At 54.9% G+C, this 19738-nt stretch overlaps 8 protein-coding genes across 8 annotated transcripts; 3 read left to right on the top strand and 5 right to left on the bottom strand.

The window, feature by feature from the left end:
- Positions 1-1529: 1529 nt before the first annotated feature.
- ATEG_01572 (DNA primase subunit PRI1) lies at positions 1530-3224 on the top strand (the record flags this gene model as incomplete). Its single annotated transcript, XM_001208937.1, has 3 exons — positions 1530-1756; positions 1816-2013; positions 2096-3224. 3 exons carry the CDS (start codon positions 1530-1532, stop codon positions 3222-3224), a joined length of 1554 nt encoding a protein of 517 aa, XP_001208937.1.
- A 499-nt stretch (positions 3225-3723) lies between these two features.
- ATEG_01571 (MAM33 family protein) lies at positions 3724-4970 on the bottom strand (the record flags this gene model as incomplete). Its single annotated transcript, XM_001208936.1, has 5 exons — positions 3724-3749; positions 3801-4330; positions 4385-4443; positions 4501-4622; positions 4784-4970. The coding sequence occupies 5 exons, from the start codon at positions 4968-4970 to the stop codon at positions 3724-3726; spliced, it is 924 nt and encodes a 307-aa protein (XP_001208936.1).
- Positions 4971-5330: 360 nt separating this feature from the next.
- Positions 5331-5922, bottom strand: ATEG_01570 (translation machinery-associated protein 16; the record flags this gene model as incomplete). Its single annotated transcript, XM_001208935.1, has 2 exons — positions 5331-5698; positions 5781-5922. The coding sequence occupies 2 exons, from the start codon at positions 5920-5922 to the stop codon at positions 5331-5333; spliced, it is 510 nt and encodes a 169-aa protein (XP_001208935.1).
- Positions 5923-6236: 314 nt separating this feature from the next.
- ATEG_01569 (putative exonuclease) lies at positions 6237-8605 on the top strand (the record flags this gene model as incomplete). Its single annotated transcript, XM_001208934.1, has 3 exons — positions 6237-6249; positions 6315-6462; positions 6520-8605. 3 exons carry the CDS (start codon positions 6237-6239, stop codon positions 8603-8605), a joined length of 2247 nt encoding a protein of 748 aa, XP_001208934.1.
- Positions 8606-9578: 973 nt separating this feature from the next.
- Positions 9579-10547, top strand: ATEG_01568 (Fig1 domain-containing protein; the record flags this gene model as incomplete). Its single annotated transcript, XM_001208933.1, has 4 exons — positions 9579-9609; positions 9672-9740; positions 9788-10115; positions 10169-10547. 4 exons carry the CDS (start codon positions 9579-9581, stop codon positions 10545-10547), a joined length of 807 nt encoding a protein of 268 aa, XP_001208933.1.
- An 893-nt stretch (positions 10548-11440) lies between these two features.
- ATEG_01567 (putative carboxylesterase) lies at positions 11441-13589 on the bottom strand (the record flags this gene model as incomplete). Its single annotated transcript, XM_001208932.1, has 2 exons — positions 11441-12577; positions 12630-13589. The coding sequence occupies 2 exons, from the start codon at positions 13587-13589 to the stop codon at positions 11441-11443; spliced, it is 2097 nt and encodes a 698-aa protein (XP_001208932.1).
- A 304-nt stretch (positions 13590-13893) lies between these two features.
- ATEG_01566 (rRNA 2'-O-methyltransferase fibrillarin-like protein) lies at positions 13894-16156 on the bottom strand (the record flags this gene model as incomplete). The annotated part of the gene is made up of 6 exons (XM_001208931.1): positions 13894-13928; positions 14279-15330; positions 15390-15658; positions 15709-15890; positions 15952-15999; positions 16060-16156. The coding sequence occupies 6 exons, from the start codon at positions 16154-16156 to the stop codon at positions 13894-13896; spliced, it is 1683 nt and encodes a 560-aa protein (XP_001208931.1).
- A 1601-nt stretch (positions 16157-17757) lies between these two features.
- sld2 lies at positions 17758-19421 on the bottom strand (the record flags this gene model as incomplete). The annotated part of the gene is made up of 2 exons (XM_001208930.1): positions 17758-19220; positions 19280-19421. 2 exons carry the CDS (start codon positions 19419-19421, stop codon positions 17758-17760), a joined length of 1605 nt encoding a protein of 534 aa, XP_001208930.1.
- Between the last annotated feature and the right edge of the window lie 317 nt (positions 19422-19738).

Here is a 19738-nt window from a genome sequence, read left to right as displayed (position 1 = left end):
TTATAACCCACTGAGGAGCACAAGAGTCACCGTTTTCATGATGGTAACCATGATGGTGGCAATAATGGCACAGTAGTATCCATCGACAACCAGGGTACAACTCCACCAACTTCGGGTTCAAGAGGAGAGGAAGCTCCTGATTGATTGATCTATATTGAAGGCTAGTCCCAGTGGTGCAACAGGAACCAGGTGAACCGTGGATAGTAGAGGAACCGATGTGATGGAGCTAGTTGCAAGCCATAGGGGAAAAGCACTCGAGCATTCAATCAAGAGTGAGGATGTCACATCTGGTTGTATCATCTAGGGCGATGAACCCACAGTATCCACCAGAAACTTAAAGAGATCAGGAGTCAGGACACTTGGACGAAGAAATCGACAGTAGTGGCGTCATCATTCTCGACTAGAGCGTCCTAAAAAAGAAACAGCTCGTCTTCTGAACTTTTCTGCCTCTCTGGGCCAGTCGTAGGTAGGGCATAGATTGCCAGACTAGGCGGGCGGATGCTGGGCCTCAACTTAGAGGATGTTCCTAAAAAAGGATACCGCGCTGCTTTAGGTAGACCGAAATGAATTGATATCAGATTTGGAGTAGCTGGACCCTCAGAACCCACACGACAATGGATTCACCGTTAAAATTACCCATCGGGCGAGGTTCTGGTGACTTCCACTCATCTCAGACGGACGGGATCTGGCAAGGTCGAGATGAAGACAAGAGCTCCTCCGGAATGTGGGGAGCTCCGATAGTGTTGTCATCTCGTGCCTGCAACCTTGCAGGGTCCGCTTCAGCCAGCCAGAGAGAGGCTAAAGGGGATATAGAGGCACACCCAAGAATAGAACGGATAGTCTCCGGTTCATCGCTTACGAAGCCAATCCAAAGGACAGCCTTCAGCGCTGGAGAAACTGGTGTGCAGGGGATGAAAGGTCAAGGCTTTGCGAATCAGATTGATCTGTGATCTGTGACTCGTACTATTGCGCAAAGTCGAAATCATTACCCGGACAGTCCGTCCCGTCAGGATTTTCGCTGTCCGCTTCATGACTCACGGACCAATGTAGACCGTCGCCATCGTGAGGTTCCATCGAGAATGCGGTAGGCCAGGCCAGGGTCGATGTAGCCGTCATCCACCAGGTCGGGGTTCTTGATGGTGGGTAGAGTGCCGCAAACGGCGACGAAGAAGGCCGAAATGTTCCTGGCGGAGAAACAGTGGAGACCGGCTGTAGGGTGGCAGAGAAGTCAGGTCGCCAGGTCCATGTTGAAAGGCACCAAGAGGGGGAAACAAGAAGGGAAGCAGAAGAATCGATGATGGGGACCTACTATACAACCTCCCGGATCGGGTTTAGCGGCCGACCGTTTGCGGCGATCACGGGGTGGCTTTGTCAGCAGTCGGGGCTGAGGGCTTAGGGCTTCCCCGAGACGCGTCCAGCACGCGTCGACCACGCGTTAATAGGATCCTTCTATACAGCAGCATCATCATCACCATCATAATCATATCTCCGATCTCCATAACAACTACCCAACAAAGTCCTCCCACATAATGCCGCATTCAATCTCCCCCAGTGACTCTCCTCGGAATGAGGATGAGACTCTCCCGGATGCCCCTCCCCCGGAGACCACCACAGAGACCACGGAAAACCAGGACGCCGCCAATGGAGAGCCCGAAAACTCCAAAGAGAAGCTTGAAGACCTGCTGTTTGACGACGACGATGATGATGAATACCCCGTGTCCAGTGCCCCGGAAGTCAAAATGGAAACTGCTGTCTTGTACGTGTACCGTGGGTTTTCGCAAACGCAAGCAAGAATACTGACCTACGCCCGTTCAGACCAGCTGCTCCCTCAGCGCCGAAAGTAGATACAGATACCATGCTCGCGTTCTACCAGCGCCTCTTCCCGTTTCGCTATCTATTCCAGTGGCTCAACCACGGCATTGTGCCTTCGCCCGACTTCGGAAACCGGGAGTTTGCTCTGACCCTTCAGAACGAGGCTTATCTCCGATACCAATCATACGCCACTGCAGACCTGTGAGTAGCTGGAATCGACACGCGGTGTACCTGCGCGCACTCCCAGTACATACCAAATAGTCGCTAATTACTCGGGGAAAAGATTCCGGAAAGACATCCTCCGAATGAACCCTGCTCGTTTCGAAATCGGTCCAGTCTACAACACCAATCCCCGAGACCGGAAAACCCTGCGGGGCGGACAGCTAAAACCGGTATCCAAGGAACTCGTCTTCGATATTGATTTGACTGATTACGATGATATCCGTACCTGCTGCGAGAAAGCCAACATTTGTGAAAAATGCTGGGTTTTCATCACGATGGCGATCAAGGTGGTTGACAAAGCCTTGCGAGAGGATTTCGGCTTCCAACATATTCTATGGGTCTACTCAGGTCGCCGTGGTGCCCACGCTTGGGTGTGTGACCCCCGCGCACGCAGTCTGCCGGATGACCGTCGGCGAGCCATCGCCGGTTATCTGGATCTCATCCGAGGCGGAACTCAGAGCGGCAAGCGGGTGAATCTCAAACGTCCTTTGCACCCGCACATGGCCCGTAGTCTTGATATCCTGAAGCCCTACTTTGCGCAGACTACCCTCGGGGATCTCGACACCTTCGCAGGCCCCGAGCAAACCCAACGCCTCTTATCGCTTCTCCCCGATAAAACCCTGAATGAGGCACTGCGCAAAAAATGGGAGTCGTCGCCCGAACGACCGAGCACGAGCAAATGGGCCGATATCGATGCTCTCGCGAAATCAGGGAAGAGCACCACACTCAACACCTCCACCCTGCTCGACGCGAAGCAAGATATTGTTCTAGAGTACACCTATCCCCGGCTGGACTCGGAAGTCAGCAAAAAACTGAACCACTTGCTCAAGAGTCCCTTCGTCGTTCATCCTAGCACCGGTCGGGTGTGTGTTCCCATTGACGCCCGGAAAGCTGAACAGTTTGATCCGTTCTCCGTTCCCACTGTCACGCAGTTGCTCTCCGAGATTGATGCCTGGGATGCGGATCATCCCAATACCGGTGGGGAGACAACTGAGGTCGAGGGGAGTGCCCCCAACGATTCGGACGCCAGAGGAAGTCGCAAGCTGCAGGATTATGAAAAGACCAGTCTCAAGCCTTACGTGGACTATTTCCGTTCGTTCGTCGCAGGACTCCTTAAGGAGGAACGTACAGGCAAGCGTGAAAGAAACGACGAGACCACGGAGGTGAAGACAGAAAGTATGGAGTTTTAGGATGTAGATATCCACTCCATCTCTTATCGATTTTTCTATTCAGGGTAATGTGCTTGATAAATTTTGGACATGTTTCAGCGGGATCGGAGTTCGCAGGGCTGGATACCAGCAGGCGTTTGTGTTTGTACATCGAAGTATTTTATATTGGAGCATATGGTCATACAAGCTTATAATAAATTTAGAATGATCCGAGGGATGATTGGCTCGCGTGGGTATTGATCGAGTTGCCCGTATGGTGGTATAAACAGATCCTTAATTCATTTCTATATTGATACACATGCGCACCGCTTGCAATGGCGAGGCCTCACAACCGAGAGCGCATTCCTCCTGTTGTTGGCAGGGACAAATGTTAAGCTAACATAACACAATACATGGAAGATTACCAGAAAGCAGTTCCAGTTGAACGCAGACCAGGATATGGAAAATTAGAATATGAGCCGAGATTTCACATTACCCAATACACCTTGTTTCTTGTATGGAAGACACCGATATGCCTCGTTTAGGCGGAGATGAAGTTCTTGACATCTGCAATACTTGTTAGACAGGATCGCACATGCATGGGAGACCACGACTTACTCTCGAGCCAGCGAACGTATTCCTTCTGCTCCTTCACCTGGATGTAGTCGGGGATCATGTTGGCGAGCTCGGCGTTAATGCCTCTCTCCTCGAGATAACGCTCCATGAAAGTCTGCAGGTCCTCATCGAGGTTCTCGAAGGGCGGGCCGGCGTACAGGCTCTGGCGGGCCCAGTCCTTCTCGGCAGTCTGAGCGTAGGCCAGATCGGGCTTGGTGAAGTAGGAGACCTCCTCGATCTGGAACAAACCGTCCTGAGCGACAGTCTGGATCAGAAGGGCGCCGGTGCTGGGCTTCTCGATGGTGATGTTCACGCGAGCGGGGAAGCTGGGCTCCAGGTCGCGGTCCAGGTCATCCAACTCGCGATCGGCGGGAGCGACGCGGTCCTCGGGGTGCTGGGACACGTTACCGGAGCGGCCCTGGTTGGCCGGCTGGTGACCGGACTGGAAATCCATCTCGTCGAGGGCGGCATCGTCAAAGTCCTCCTGCTCGGTCAGGTTCTGAAGGTCGGCAACGGTGAAAGTGAGGCGGATCCTGAGAGAAATGGGGGTTAGTATATCGCTGGTGTTGGAAGGAACGGGGACCTACTCCTCGTTGCCGAACTTCTTGGTGAGCACGACCTCCTGCTCGCCAGGGACGTCCTTGACCTGGATTGGAGTCAGTTTAGCTTTGCAATGGGATGGTGCTGGAGAGTATGTTCGCACCTCCCAGGAGTTGTTCTGGAGAACATATTGGATGTTCTGGACGGAGCTGTCGAGATCTTCCAGACCGGAAGCCTTCTCATGCTTCAATTCATCCTCCAACTTCGCAACGAGCTCAATATCACCTGAAAGAGACCAAAGAAAAGTAGATCAGCTTTATGTGTTCATTTGTGGTTGCGATGGATGGTTGAAGCTCGGAGAGTCGCAAAGGAAAATTTCCCCGAAAGAGCTATCTTTCTTCACCAACTCCACCATCCATGAATAACTGCAGAAAAAGGACACTTACCTTCAGCAGCAGCCTGGCGGAAAATAGAGGAGGTCGAGAACGCAGCGCAGGCAGGTTTCGTGATCTGGTTGAAGGAGAACTTGGGGACAGAGGAGACCGGTCGCAGAACGGCCGAACGAGAGGAGACGGCGAGGGAACGGGAGACGGTGCGAGGCACCGACCGGGCGAGAGTGCGCAGCGAGAGCATGATGGCGATTGAAGGTTGAGGATGGAGGGAGGATGAGATGTGGAAGAGAAATGGTTGACGGAGGCGGACGGAAGAAACGAGAAGAAGAGGAAATGATGGATGATGATGAAACTGCGGTTCCGCGCCAAGACTCCACTCTACAACATCTACTCCGAGTACCTTGAGCATATTCCCACGTACTCACTCTCACTCACTCACTCACTCGCTCGCTCACATTCTCTCTGTCTCTAGTTGATGTGAATTTCTAGTGGCTTCTTGTTTATTATCCACTAACAAATTGACAGAGTCTATTTACATCAATGCCATCGTAAGACCAAATCTGGTCGTTCATGAAGAATTGCAGACGAGAAATAAACACAATCATGACAGTCCCTTCGGAGGGAACAATGAAGGCTGTTTTCCACCTTCCTTGGTCAGTCGGATATACTTCAGCGCACTGAGTCCGGACCAGTCGCCTTTCCACGCAGCCAACGCCTTGATCACGTCCGGCGAAGAGAAGTCGGGCATCCAGAATCCCGTCTTGAACTCCCGATCTTCCGCATCTGTCCGCTGCACCAAAGCTTCCTCCCGTTTGCTGGGTGGTCGGCCTTTCCGTCGTTCACTCTGTAATTGTTCGATTTCGGGTACACTGCGGTTGATATAACGGACGACGAGGTCCCTCAGGTCCGTATCGGAGAGCGGTTCAGTTCCCTCGGGGACCACTTCTTGGAAATACTCCATGCGGTCGACTGGAAGGTATAATCAGCATTGACTCGGAACTCCCATGTGGTGGAAAGTACTGACTGTAGGATTGTCTCCCCCGCGACAAACTGGCTGCAACTCGGGCGACTCGATCATCTCGAGCATTGGCTTTGCGCAGGCGCTTGGCGTCACGGCTGTTCTCGTGGAGAGCTTCGACGGCTCCTCGCTTCTTAGCGATATGCTTGTGGACCTTTTGAAGGGACTTGGGCATGGTGGCAGGATAGATGGTGGCTGAAGAAATGTGCTTGTCTCTGTCGATGTTCCCGACTTTTTCTTTCCATTGGCCGGCAGAATGAGAAGGCGGTGTAGTCGTTTCTCTCACCGCCACGGACCGACCAATGAGGCAGCTGTCTGGCGCGTGCCGGCGACCAAACAGGAAAGCGCGTGTCGAGTCAACATTCCAGCGTGTTGTCCTGGAGTCCTTCGCTTTCCATGGCTCGTCGTCTGTCCCGTTCCAACTGATGCCCGTTTCACGGTCGACATAAACCCCCGCGAGAAGGATCCTGTTGCTCCGAGGTGTCCAACATGGGCATTAAAGGTACGTTTGGCGTGACGATATTACAGGTATTCAGACGGAGACGGTTCCTTACTCCCCATTGTTAGGGCTTCATGGTCTTCTCAAATCCATCCAAAAACCATGCCATCTGAAGAAGTTCAGTGGTCAGACTCTCGGAGTCGATGCTTATGGTTGGCTCCATCGCGGCACTGTCGCCTGTGCCGTGGATCTGGTCCTAGAGCGACCTACTGCGAAGTATGAAATTCCGCAATCGCTACCTCCTTGGAAGATCGGCTAATATGAAGTGAATAGACATATTGAGTTTGTCCTCAATCGTGTTCGCATGCTCCAGTACTTTGGAGTGACACCGTACCTGGTCTTCGATGGCGACAATCTACCCAGTAAATCCGGTACGGAAGCTGAACGACACCAACGCCGCCAGCAAAGCAAGGCCCTTGGGTTGGAGCTGCAACGCAAGGGGAGAATTACCGAGGCCTACCAGGAACTCCAGAAAGCTGTCGATGTCACTCCTTCGATGGCCCGCCAGCTGATCGAGGAGCTGAAGAAGATGGACGTGCAATACGTGGTGGCTCCCTACGAGGCGGACGCGCAGCTGGTTTATCTGGAACGACAGGGAATTATCCACGGCATCATCTCGGAAGACTCTGATCTCCTCGTCTTCGGTGCCCGCAGGTTACTCTCTAAACTGGACCAACATGGCGACTGCATCGAGATCAACCGTGCCGACTTCGCGGCCTGTCGTGATGTGAGTCTTATTGGCTGGACCGATGCCGATTTCCGACGTATGTGTATCCTCAGCGGTTGCGATTATCTACCCAACATTCCGCGGCTAGGATTGAAGACGGCGTATCGAAGTATTCGCAAATACAAGAACGTGGAGAGAGCCTTGCGCATGCTTCAATTCGAGGGCCAGTACAATGTCCCAGCCGATTACCTGGAGAACTTCAAGCAGGCAGAGCTCACCTTCCTCTATCAACGAGTGTTTTGCCCGACAGGCAACCGACTGGTTACTCTGACCCCGCCAGATAGCGATGTCCAGTTGGAGGAGCTTCCGTTCATTGGCGGTGATGTAGACCCCGAGACCGCTGCAGGGGTGGCACGGGGTGACCTGGATCCGACGACAAAAGAGCCTTTGACTGTGAAGCCGTTGGCAGTGCGGAATTCGGGAATCACCATCAATCGCCGACAAACTCTGGGCTCATCTGCGGACCTGAAGCCGAACAAGCCTATCAGCTCCTTTTTCACACCGAAGCGGGTCCCCCTGGCCGAGTTGGATCCAAACACCCTCACTCCCTCCCCCAGCCAGCAGCGACTCTTGCAGCGATATGCGAATAATTCGTGGGAGAGCAGCCCGGTGGAGTCCCAAGTGGGAGTGGTCCGATCTGCTCCACCGAGCGGACCGATGAACCGGCTTTCTGGTCCCGTCGTGCGGAGTGCCGAACGGAGTTCGCTCTTAGCTCACAACACCCGGATTCCTTCCCTCCAAACGACCAAGCGGCAACGCCTTTGCTCCGAGACGGACGAAGCGACTCCTGGCCGCGGAGAAAGTCGCAGTCGGTTCTTCGGTGCTGGAATGGAGGACTCTAGCCCGAGTGGGCTCAAAGTCAGCCGCAATAAGAAGGTGCGCAAATCTAAATTGGATGTCTTCTCGGACGAGATTGCCGAGGATATTATGACACAACTTCCCGATCCTTCGCAGGACGAGGGTGATTCAAGTTCGCCAACATCTCTGCCAAACGAAGCTAAGGATCAGGGTTCGCCGGCAGAGCCATCTTCCGCGCCTTCTTCGGGGTATGTACAGACTTCAGAGGAAAACTCCGATAAGAGCCCTGGTGACACCACAGTCCTCTCTGGGGCGGCTGGTGTAGAGACCTCTGTGAGTCTGGACACAAACCCAGAGGCTTTTCACCAAGTGCTTGACCATCATATTGCAAGACAAAATTCTTCGCTGCTGTCCAAATACGTGTTCAAGGGGTCCGATGGTGCGTCTGCGTCCCAACCGGAGAGTGGCATGGCGCCTGGACCATCGGCGTGCCCTAAATACAAGAATGTAACGGCGTCGGCAACAATTGGGCCGTCACGAAGTCCTCGGCGACAACGGCTTACGCCATTACAACGGTTGGGACAAAATGCCTTGGCACGATCGCGCTCTTTCAACGCTCTGGCACCTTCTCCCCGATCTGCTTTGGGAGCGGTCAGCACGTCCAAAGCCGTCAACATCCCGACGACCCGACCGTCTGGGATGGAACGTCTCACCTCGCAGGGAAGTGAGGACATGATAGTTCCCGCGAGTGACGATGAGGATACTGGAGAAGAAGTTGGAGCACAGCCTAGGCCTGCTGCACTGGATCTGCAGCGGTTTGCTTTTGGGAAGTAACAGTATCAGCATTGTTGTTGGCGTATGATCTTTAGTTTTGGCACATTTATCGCGGTGGTTTGGTGATGTTGGGAGGTATGGAGTTCTGGACTCATATTGCATGAGCCGGTTGCATTGTCTTGAGCCTAGTATCTATATTGGAAAACTAATAGAGCATCATCCATGACTATTGTACCTATCATGCATTGCATTGCATTGTTTCTTATTTAGGGAGAGGGTCACGTGGGTCTGTGGTCCCTGGAGATCGCGCTAGGCCAGATCGGGCAGCAGCGGGACCGGCGGGGCGGTGTTGGCCGAGGGGAGCAGGCGGTCAGCGGGCGGTTACCTAGGAAATGGTGGGTGGGTAAACAAGCTACCGGGAATGGCCCAGCCTCTCGAATTCCATCAAGTACTCCATACTCTGGAATACCTTCACTCCAGCCACCAGACTATCTGTCCCGTCCGCGAATTCGGAGGCAGGATTCTCTCGCTCCATTGTGGCCCAACGGTGACGACCTTTCTCCAGCTACGATCCCTCCCCCCCCTCTCTGTCCCTTTCCCTTCTCTCCCTTCCTGTCTTCGCATACCCATATCTACCCTGTATCCATCATTGTTTCTGAGCCCAGCCCCATCTCGGGCTTTTGCATGACGCAGTTTGCAATCCGCCTTATCTGACGATTGTCTCCATTGTTCAGGTCGTGGTCTTGACGTCCGACGGTACATTCTTTGCAATACATTCCCTGTCGGCTCCCAACCCATCCATCCGCATACCAGCGACTCGACAGCTTATCCACATTCCATCCGTCTGGATCCTCGTTTGGCAGCAGCGACTTCACATCGCTCGAGACCCCATACGAATCTCAAGCTTTGGATAGGCTGAACGATACGGAATCGTGACCTCCGCTCAAGCGCGCAGTACTCCTTCTCGGGGTCCCGAGAAGCGAGTCACCGACGGTGAAGGAAGGAAAGAACAGGTCTCGAAAGATTAGCCAAAATGGCGAACGCTTTTATGTCAGGGCTGGCCCGTACGTACTCTTGTCTCAGCGAGGCCCGCATACACTTAGATGCTGACGATATCTTAATCTAGGGTTCATACCGATGATCGGGTACCATCACGTTCTCATGATTATCATTGCAGTTGCAATCATTCTTCTCTGTAAGCGATCTTTGCTCAGGGCCCTGGAATGCGACTAACCAACCCAGCTCTACTATTGGCGGGCTGCTCGTCCTCCTCCCCGCAAATACCAAGCATCTTCCTGATCTCCATGTACTATGAGCGCTACAATCCAGTCTTCAACCTCGCCCAGGTAGACCCAGGGGTGGTGACGGCCACTGCGAATATCGTCGGAGGAGCAGAGATGGAAGTGCGCGTGGGGTATTTTGGTATTTGTGTGCAGCCCGAGGGAGGCGCATACATTTGCAATTCCAATGCAACAGCATTGGCGGAGATTGTCACGGTCGATCAAGACCCGTTGAACCTGATCTGGGTTGCGTCGACCTTCAAGGACGCCGTTGTGTTCCCGTACCTGCTGTATGTTTGATCCTCGTGTCTCTGGCTGGCGGATTTTACTAACCCTTGTTTAGGATCATTGCGGTCATCCTCGCCTTTTTCTGCTTTATCATCCTCGCTACCTTCCCGGGATGGCATGAGGAGATCGACTCCAGTGGCTCGGAGCGTGAAGTGATGCCGATTCCTTCCCGTCCTGTCTCCCAGGCTGCCTTAGCCCTGATCTTTGTGGCGTCAGTATTCGTGCTGGTGTCGGTTTTATGGCAGCATACGGCATCGGTCGCCGCCAGTACTGTCGCCCAAGATCTAGGGAACGGCAGCGTAAAGAGTGGCGTCGGCACCTCTGCCATGGTCCTCGGCTGGTTCGGGTTCGGTCTCATGGTCGTCGTGACCATTGGATTGCTAGTGATGATCCTCAGCATTAGGCTATTCCAACAATTGACCGACGGCGAATGAGGTAGCGATGGTGGACAGGATATATGTTTTACGTTTTGTTTTTATGGATTTACGCGATTTGGACGGCATGGACATGAATGGCACACGAATAATACGACGATTGGGCTGGGATTTATGATAATGGCTACGGCTGATGGCCGTTCATTACGGATGATTTGGACTTGGTTATTGCACCTGTACATTCGGTTTTGCTTGGATCTTGCCATTTTCTGTATAAAAGATGGTTTTGTTGTCTGGCGAGAGTCGGTTGGGCTATACTTTACTCGAGTGATTCTCAGTGATGCGGATTGCTTTAGCACATATAGATTGAAACATACAAATCAATTCTGCTAAACAGACAATGCAATGTTGTATTCGCCTGTGACCCAGACAGGACTAAATGTCGTGCCGGGCGTATTTGCTCGCCAGTCGAATCTTCCCATACTTCAACAACGCAAACGGATACGGCACAAAGAGCACGGTCAGGCACCCCAGAAGAGTACACGCCCAGCCAACCCCCAAGTTATGAAACATAGCCGTCGCAAACAACGGGAACCCGGCACCGAACGACGATCTCATGAAATCGTTTCCGGCCAGCACCGAGGCAGCATACTTGGGGTAGGCATGGGCCTGGTAGCAGAAGATGCAGTTGAAGATGAGACAGCCGCCGACAGCGAAGAACATGGAGGCGATAACGGGCACGATTCAAAGCACGCTGGCCAAGTTGCCCGTCCAGCCGAACCAGAACAGCGAGAGGGGCAGGCGAAGCACCCGGCTGCGCCTCCGGCGGGATATTCCCGTTCCCGTGAAACAGGCGACTCTGGTAGAGGAGCTGTAATTGGTGATATGTTGATCGTTCTTCACAGAACTATCTATCCATACAACTCATATTCAATATTCACAGATAAAGTATGTCAATGAAAATAATACGTAATCGGATACTCCAAAAACTCACACTGCCCTACATCCTGGAACGGCCCGCTAAAACTCGGATACCCCAGCAGCTGGATAGGCCCCTCGGAGTGAGCCACCGGCTCCCACCGATCAAACAACCGCACCGCCTCCAGCGTGCTCTGGTATCCGCGCGCCTCGAGATACTCGGCCGGCGGGTTGGGCTGGCCGGACCGAGCGAACTCGGCGAAGTACGCCGTCAGCAGCTGGACCGTGTCCAGGTCCATGCCGTCACGCAGCGGCTGCAGGGTCCCAAAAACCCAGGGGAGGACGGAGCCGTGAAGGCGGAAGTAGGGCAGGTCTGTGTCGCCGTGCGGGGATTCCGGGGTTGCGGCGTGTGCGCCGTGGTGGTCGGGGTAGTAGTCGGCGGTGGTGGTTTCGATCTGGTAGAAGTATGATGATTGGAAGACGCCCGAGGCGGCGCCGGCGAATGCGGCGGCTTGGGTCACGCAGCGGAAGTAGAGGTCCGTTGCGACGCGCTGGGCGATGTCGAAGGCGTCGAGGGTAATGTTGCCGCTGTCTGTGGAGGGGAAGAGGCCGGAATCGAGGATGCGCTGGGCGTGGCTTGCGTCGATCCCCAGGCCGATCTGGATGCCTTCGCGGAGGTTGTTGACGGGTTGTTCGGGGTACTTGACCATCGGCGCGCCGTCGTCCGCGGTGATGCCAAACATGACCGGGATGGAGGACTCGCGCGTGTTCTGGACAAGGTCGATTTCCCGGCCTGTCACGTAGTGTCCGTCTTGGACGATATGCCGCGCGACGGTGTCCAGGCCCACCAAGGTGGATGCAGGGAGGCGCTCCAGACAGGTCACTTGCTCCTCCAGATCGCCTCTATCGCAGCCAGCGGCGGGGAATACCCGCTGACCCTCACTGGCATAGGACTCGCGAATCGTCCGGTACGAGCTATATGTAATCGCGTCGCCCGACAGTCCGAGTCGCGCACCGCCGCCCATCGCTGACATTGCAACTGCGCCATGGAACATGTCTGCTGCTGGGGGAGAGCCCAGGAGGGCTCGCACCGATGCGGCGCCTGCGGATTCGCCCATAATACTGATTCGGTTGGGATCACCTCCGAAATGAGCAATGTTCTGCCTCGTCCACTGCGACTGTTAGCTATACTGTACTTCCTTTAGATCAAACAGATGTGAATACCTCGAGAGCGACGACCTGATCGCCGAGCCCGAAATTCCCCCGAATATGCGTGTCGGGGATGGCCAGGAATCCCAACGTCGAGAGCCGGTAGTTGAAGGTGACCACCACAATGTCCTCGCGCGAGGCGAGATTGCCCCCATCCGTGAGGGGGTCTGCGCCCGTGCCGCTGGTGAAGCCGCCGCCGTGGATCCAGAACAGGACGGGCTTGAGGTTGTCCGTGGAGCCCTTTTTAGGCAGATAGGGCGTCTGGATGTTCAAGAAGAGGCAGTCTTCGCTACCACCCCCGGGCTGAGCACAGTTCGGGCCATAGTCGGTCGTGCGGATGGTTTCGGACTTGCGCGAGTATATGGTCGAATACATGAAGCGCATCGGGCGGTCCGCATAGGGAATGCCCAGGAACCGGAAGGATTTGTGGTCGCGAAACCCGATGTACATGTTGCCCGCGGCGGAGACGCGCACATCTTTCGAGCCTAGACTGGTTCTCGCTGCGTCGAGAGACGTGTTTCCCGTGCTGGTCTGGGTGCACAAGACCGGGAGCTTGAAGTTGCGCCGGGGGAATGGCAGGAAGTCGAAGTTTTCGGCGTCCTGGGTGATGGATACGACGCCGTCTCGAATGTAATAGTTGCTGACGGCACTGGCTCTCCCTGAGTGCGCCAGATAGGCGAACAGGTGTCTGAAATCATCCTTGTGGTCCTCGATGGTCTGGTTCGTGATCATGGATTCTCCGAGCTCTGCGCAGGCGTCGCGGAGATCATGCTGTCCCATGGGATCCAGCAGGATGGCGCCGACGTGGTATGCATCGTCGGACGCGTTCAGGTTGTTTTGGTACAGAAAGGTCAGCGAGGTCCTTTCATTGCTGGGGGGCCTGTGGTCGCTGGCGACTGACAAGCGGTGCTGGCTGGACGGACCCCATCCCAGGACTAGAGGGAGGAGAGCGCCCAGAAGGAGAAGAGAGACCATCCTAAGTCGTGTTGGAAGCTCGGTCAGGTCATGGCTGGTGTTGAATCGCAAGTCCCCGTTTGTCCTTCTGTCGGCGATCAATCATCCCTTGCGACCGCGTGGTGAATTCCCTGCGTCGACTGGCGGGGCACAGATTCTGGAAGCATTCCGGGGGGACATTCCTGGTTATTTATGACGGCGTCGTCTAGCGGTGTTTGTCCAAGGTGTAATGGCTGCTGCCAAGCCACGTAAGTCGAAAGAATTGAAACTAGCGAGAAGGATTGAGGCAACCCAAGCGATTGGCTTTGTTGTCTCAGTTGCCGATTTAGCCGGGCAGAGTGGTGTTACTGTTGACTTCATCTATGTATCAGAGTACCAGAGATACTTATACTTATAATGGGTATGGCGATCCCCCAGGATGATCTCGTCCATCAATACCCAAAGAAGACACCAAAATAGGGGCCCTCCAGGGTCTGTATCACGCTAATCTTAGCGCCCGTTGCTTCTGCTGCTGATCTTCAGGGTATCATGTAGAATGTTGAAGAGTTGTTTGTCACTCTACAGGTATAGACATCACACGGATTGATACTCCTGGAGAACATACACATGATGCATTTGTATAAAGTATGTACTCCTAGGGACTGCTTTGGGTAAAGAGAAAGGAGGCAATCAATCAATCTAATAGTTCATCACGGGCGCACTCCCGTTACCTCCCCCAGGCTTCTCATCCTGACTGCCGTCATATCCACCGTAATCGTCTAGCGATTTATACCCAGGCGGAGGTCCAGCATCACGCCCTCGGCCTCGACCACGCCCTCCGCGGTTCGCGTGTCCTCGTCCTCGGGGTCCAAATCCACGACCACGACCACGGTACGATCCGCCGCGTCGGGGGCTGTCGTCGGCGTAGTTGTGGCGGTTGCCTCCGTGACGCGAGTTATAATGAGGTCTTCCCGAGTTGGGCGCCTCATAGCCTCCGTAGCCCGATTGCGGGTACAGGATATCTTCGTCCCGCTCCTGCTGGTGACGTCGCTTGTTGTTCTTGTTCAAAAACTGACTCTCCCATTCGCCCTCGTTGGGGTTCTCTTCTTCCACGCGCAAGACCACCTTCTCGCCGACGACCGTCTCCAGCGTCAGTGCCTGGTCGGCAGAGACCGGATGCCAGCTCTGGATCTTGCCGACGTCAATGGGACGCGCGCCTCGCCGGACCGCTAGGACTACCACCGGCTCTGGATTCTCCGTGAAATACTTCTCTGTCGCGGGAACGGGGGCCATCCGCGCCGCCCAGATCTTGTTCTCATACACTCCAAGTCCCGTCACCTGCCAGTTTAGCTTTTTCCCGATCCCGCCGACCTTGTGGAGGATCGATCGCGGGGCTGGTCGAGGAGTGATTAGTATATTGTTAGCCATGTACTTCAGCTCATTAGATTCAGCAAGCCCCGCGGGCAGCATGGGGTTCAGCAATTGACTGATCAAGCGGTTGGAGTCCGCGCTGGAGATGAGATAGCCAGTGTAGAAGATCGTGCGCTTGATCCGCAGTCGACCGTACGGCGACTTTGTTGTGTTCAAGGCGGGAGTGCGGATGGCAATGTTATGAGAGTTGATCATCCGCTGCACTTCAGCGGCCTCGATTACGGGAGAAAGGTACATAGACCCTTCGACTACTTGAACCACGTCGGAGTTGAGCGGTTTCCGGGAAACAGGATTGTGTGTCGTCTGGATCCGGCGGTTCAGCTGGTCGAAGAAATCCCGGAAATGCTTCACACTGTAGAAGTTAGACAGTGATTCGGCATTGTGGGCGGGGATGCGAAGGGATCAACTCACTGCTTCGGGCGGTCCTCGTAAATCCGAACCTCATCAGCCTGCTCATACGTGAATATTAAATCTTCCAGGAAAGCTTGCTTGAATTCCATGGTCGAGGCAAAGCGTTCACTGTTGGGACCGACTTCCGGCTTGAGACATATCAGGTCAAAGTCGAGTTTCCTGCTGTCCACAATGCGTCTGACAAGCTCCGAGAAGCCACTTTCACTCCGGCCGGTCAGAAGCACCGTCAAGGCGTCTTTCTGCTTCATGCTCAGTTCGACGAGTTGCACCTGTGACAGGTCAGAACAGACATTCCCCAGGAAGGGCACTCCAATCGCACAATATGTTCGTTCCACCAGCCTTTCCACGCACGCGCTTCTTCCTTCTGAATGCCTTCTCCGGTGGCCTCCAACAGACGAGGATCATGCCACCATCCGCCGTTGGCAAATCCCTCATAGGACTGCAGGAACCCGATCGTCGGACCGTTCCATAACTGGGGGTTTGGGAGGGGACTGAGAAACACTGCGCGGTATTAGCTCCGAGGATCGCGGAAATGGCGGCCTGCATCGGATCGGGTCCTTACAGGTGTTGTCAAAGTCGTAAACGTGGACGGCTTTGATCTGCGACACGGCTTCAAGCAGTTAGTACAGCAAACGGCGGACCGAGACAACGCGGGGAGTGGACCACGCACGAGGCAAATCCTTGTTGATAATCGACCAGCGTTTCATGCCGGTGATCGTCCGAGAAGGGGAACGCAGCGAGTTGTCGTTTGCAAGCCCACGCGACATGGCGGAATCAAGGCGCGAATAGTACGGATGCTCCGCAACGACGGCCTTTGCAGACTTCATAGTGATCGGGGTGACGGGACTCTGGCGACCATCTAGTGCATCTCTTCCAATCCGCAATGTCAGGAACCTCGGATCAAGCAAGGAGGCCGTGAAGTGGTGGTGTCGGAGAAGGTGGAGGGAGGAGACGTGGAAGATGCGCCGCGGAGTTTTTGCGGAGGCGAACGTGACTTTGCCCACGCCCGCCAACGCTCCTCCCACCACCACGACAACACCTCTGCGACAACACCCAACGATCATCGGATGAGTTGATTCGGTGGTCTGGCCCCAGTCTGATGTCGGACGATGTCGACCTGCAGCAAGAAATTCTGCAACGCACTCTGCAGGAGGTAGCGCACGACCAGTCGAATGACGAGGTGGCTAATCCATGCGTCATCTGCCTGGAGCCGGTCTCAGAAACCGCCATCGCGGTCCCTTGTCGCCATGCGAACTTTGATTTCCTGTGTCTGTTGAGCTGGCTGGAACAGCGACGCAGCTGTCCTCTGTGTAGGTGATCCGGATGCTGTCCAGCGGTCAGTTGAGACTAACCTCGCCGCGCAGGTAAGAGCGACATCACCTCTGTGAAGTACGACCTCGATAGCCCGAATGGCATCAAGATCTACCAACTTCCTGCCCTTCCGTCTCCATCAGAAAACGTACCATCCTCTGCGACGTCCGACCGTCGACCAGGTCCTGGGTTCCGCCGTGGACTACCCCGTCGCCGCCGCCCCGACTTCCCGCGAGACCGACCGTCGCCCGATGATGCGCTACTACGTCGAGAGGAGGTCTACCGACGCCAGCTCTACTCACTAAGAGTAGGGTCTAATCGTCTGTCGCAATATCAGGAGCTCACGCCTGAGCGATTCAACCGAGAGGAAGAGCTGGTTTCACGGGCCAGGAAGTGGATCCGGCGCGAGTTGAGGGTGTTTGCGTTTCTGAATCCCGACACAGAAACAGAGACGGGACGGGTGCCTCGTGCGGGACAACAGAGGCTCGACAATCGTCGTGGGAATAATGCGGAGTTTCTTCTGGAATACATCATCGCCATCCTACGCACCGTGGACATCAAAGGAAGCGCGGGCCAGGCCGAAGAACTTCTGCGAGACTTTATCGGAAGAGAGAATGCTCGCTTGTTCCTACATGAGCTGCAAGCCTGGCTTCGCAGTCCCTATACGTCTTTAGAAGACTGGGATCGCCATGTGCAATACGAGGACACCCCATCGCAGATTACCCCAATGTCGGGATCCCGCGACTCGACCGCGACGCCAGTGTACCGAGGTGACGGCCGAGCTTCTCGGGGAGGCGTGTCGAAGCCGCCTTATCATCGGCGGCCTTACCGTCGAAGATCGAGGGATGCCGCTGCACAGACGAGAAGGCTGCAGTATGCCCGGGACCGATATGTCCCCGACTGATGACGCATTTTGATCGTCTCATTCGTACAATGCTCGGCTTTGCGCAATTTCCAGTATTTATAATATATAGACTAATATATGCAGACTATGTATGGTATCTTCAGGGATGCGTATAACGAAGTCGTCTCTCGTAAATTTCTAGCCAATGCAAATTCAACGTCGGCGAAAACGCCCAGCGCCTCGGCCTTTGCTGCCCCTATTCCGGATCTTGAGAGAGCGGTAGTTGGCATGAGCTTCGGGATTGACCTTTCGCAGGCGAGGTTGTTTCTTCTCCGTTTCTTTAACTTGAGGCTGAGAGGGCTTCTCCGGAGGGTTCTTCGAGGGAAGTTTGTTGACCCCGATGGCCTCCTTCATCTTTTCTGTGAAGCTCTTACTTCGCGCAAACGGTCGCGATGGCTCTTCGTAATCGGCGTCAGAGTCGAGGTCAGGTTCCGACATGGTATGCAGTGATGCCGCGTCATCGGAGTCGTGGACGTTCGAGGCATTTGCATGCTGTGTCTCCGGCACGGCAGCAAGCTCATCGCCGCTCTCATTGGCAGCGTCGTTTTCGGTCTCCTCATCTGATTCTGCCATCTGAGGCTCGGGCTTGGACTTGGTGACAACAGGCTTCATGCGCACTCTCCGCGTAGTCCGTTTCTGGCCCTTCTTCTTGAAGACCGGGCCGGCATTACTCTCCTGAGCCTGACTATCAGTCACCTCGACATTCATGGCTGCTTGCTCGGCCTCAATCTCGCGCAACACGTCCATGTCATCCTCCATACGCTCCTCCTCCATATCACGCAGCCCCTGCACCAATGCTGACAAGCCCTTCCCGACAAACTGGGGCGGCTTCCGCACAGCTATGGGACTCAATCCACCCGCATTCCCGTTCGGCGCACCGGTACCGTATCGCCCCGAGTTGGACCGACGAAGGAATGACGGGGTTTCGGACTCGATAGGTTCCGGGGGGGCTGCATCCACGTGGGCTGGCTCGTCGCCCTCCGCGCTAGCCGCGCCGTTCTCTTTCTCCATCATAGTCGCAAAGCGCCAGGTTGTCGGCGTCGCGAAGAGCGTCGAGAGCATGAACTTCTTGCCCGACGACAGCGGCGTCCGTTCCAACCGCGGGCTGTCTTGGTCTTCATCTTCCTCCTCGTCCTCCTCCGCGATGGTATCCATGGTTGCCCGTCGTTTGGACGGGGTCTGCGCCGCGGCGCCGCGCACCGTCGCCAGTCGGTGCGCCGAGGGTGTCGCGGTGCTGCCCCCGGACTCGGACAGGAGATCGAACAGACCTAATGCCTTGCCGTCCCGCTGGGGCGTGGGCCCGATGGCGGCTTTGAGCGGAGAAGAGGTCTGCTGGTGGGTGGACGGACTGAACAGGCGGCGGAGGGCCGACGGGGAATCGTAGGGGTCGACTTGGGCGGGGTGTGTTTCGGCTCCCTTGGCCTTGGAGGGAGTCGCGAAGATGTTCTTGGCGGATTTGCGGGGGGTGGTTAGAGGATTTGTGGTATCTGGGCCATCGGACGATGCGTGCTTGCGTTTTTTGGGGCGTTCTTCTAGGTCCACGGATTTGGAATGGGTTTTTTTCTCGCGTTGTGTTTCGAGGGACTTGAGTCGGGAGTACTCTTTGTATTTTGCGGCTGATAGAGGTGGGATTTTAGTGGTTTGGTCTCTTAGGATACGTGCAATGAGGGCATACCTATCTCAGGCACCTTCTTGATATCACTGCGTTCGGCTTTGCGGCCTCCATTTGCGGCGGCGAAGGCTCTCTCCCACTCTTTGAGCTCGGCGCGTAGGGTGGCGGACTGTGAGGGGATCTCCTGGGACTGAGTGTCTGCCATTATTTCATGTTGACGGTATGCAAGCGGAGGAAATATGGTGTATTTGAAGGGATGGAGTATATGCTGGATGAAGGATCGGGTAGGGGTCGGGGCCGTCGCGTGCGCGAAAATCAATTAACGCGGTCGGTGACACGCTACGTCACCCGCGCGGTAGGATTAGAACAACTTACAAGGGCCAATGTGCTATCCTCATCACAATTGTTTAATCCTGGCTTGTAACTAGTATCCACGATGATAATATGGGGATAATTGTCGTACTGCCACAGGTTTCTTTTGATGAAAATCTGGCCGTATCGATAATATACCCTTTCGAAGGT

This window comes from Aspergillus terreus, genomic scaffold (assembly GCF_000149615.1).
Source record: "Aspergillus terreus NIH2624 scaffold_2 genomic scaffold, whole genome shotgun sequence".
Taxonomy (NCBI): Eukaryota; Fungi; Ascomycota; class Eurotiomycetes; order Eurotiales; family Aspergillaceae; genus Aspergillus; species Aspergillus terreus.
The sequence above is the reverse complement of the archived record's forward strand: the minus strand, read 5'-3'. Positions and strand labels throughout refer to the sequence as shown.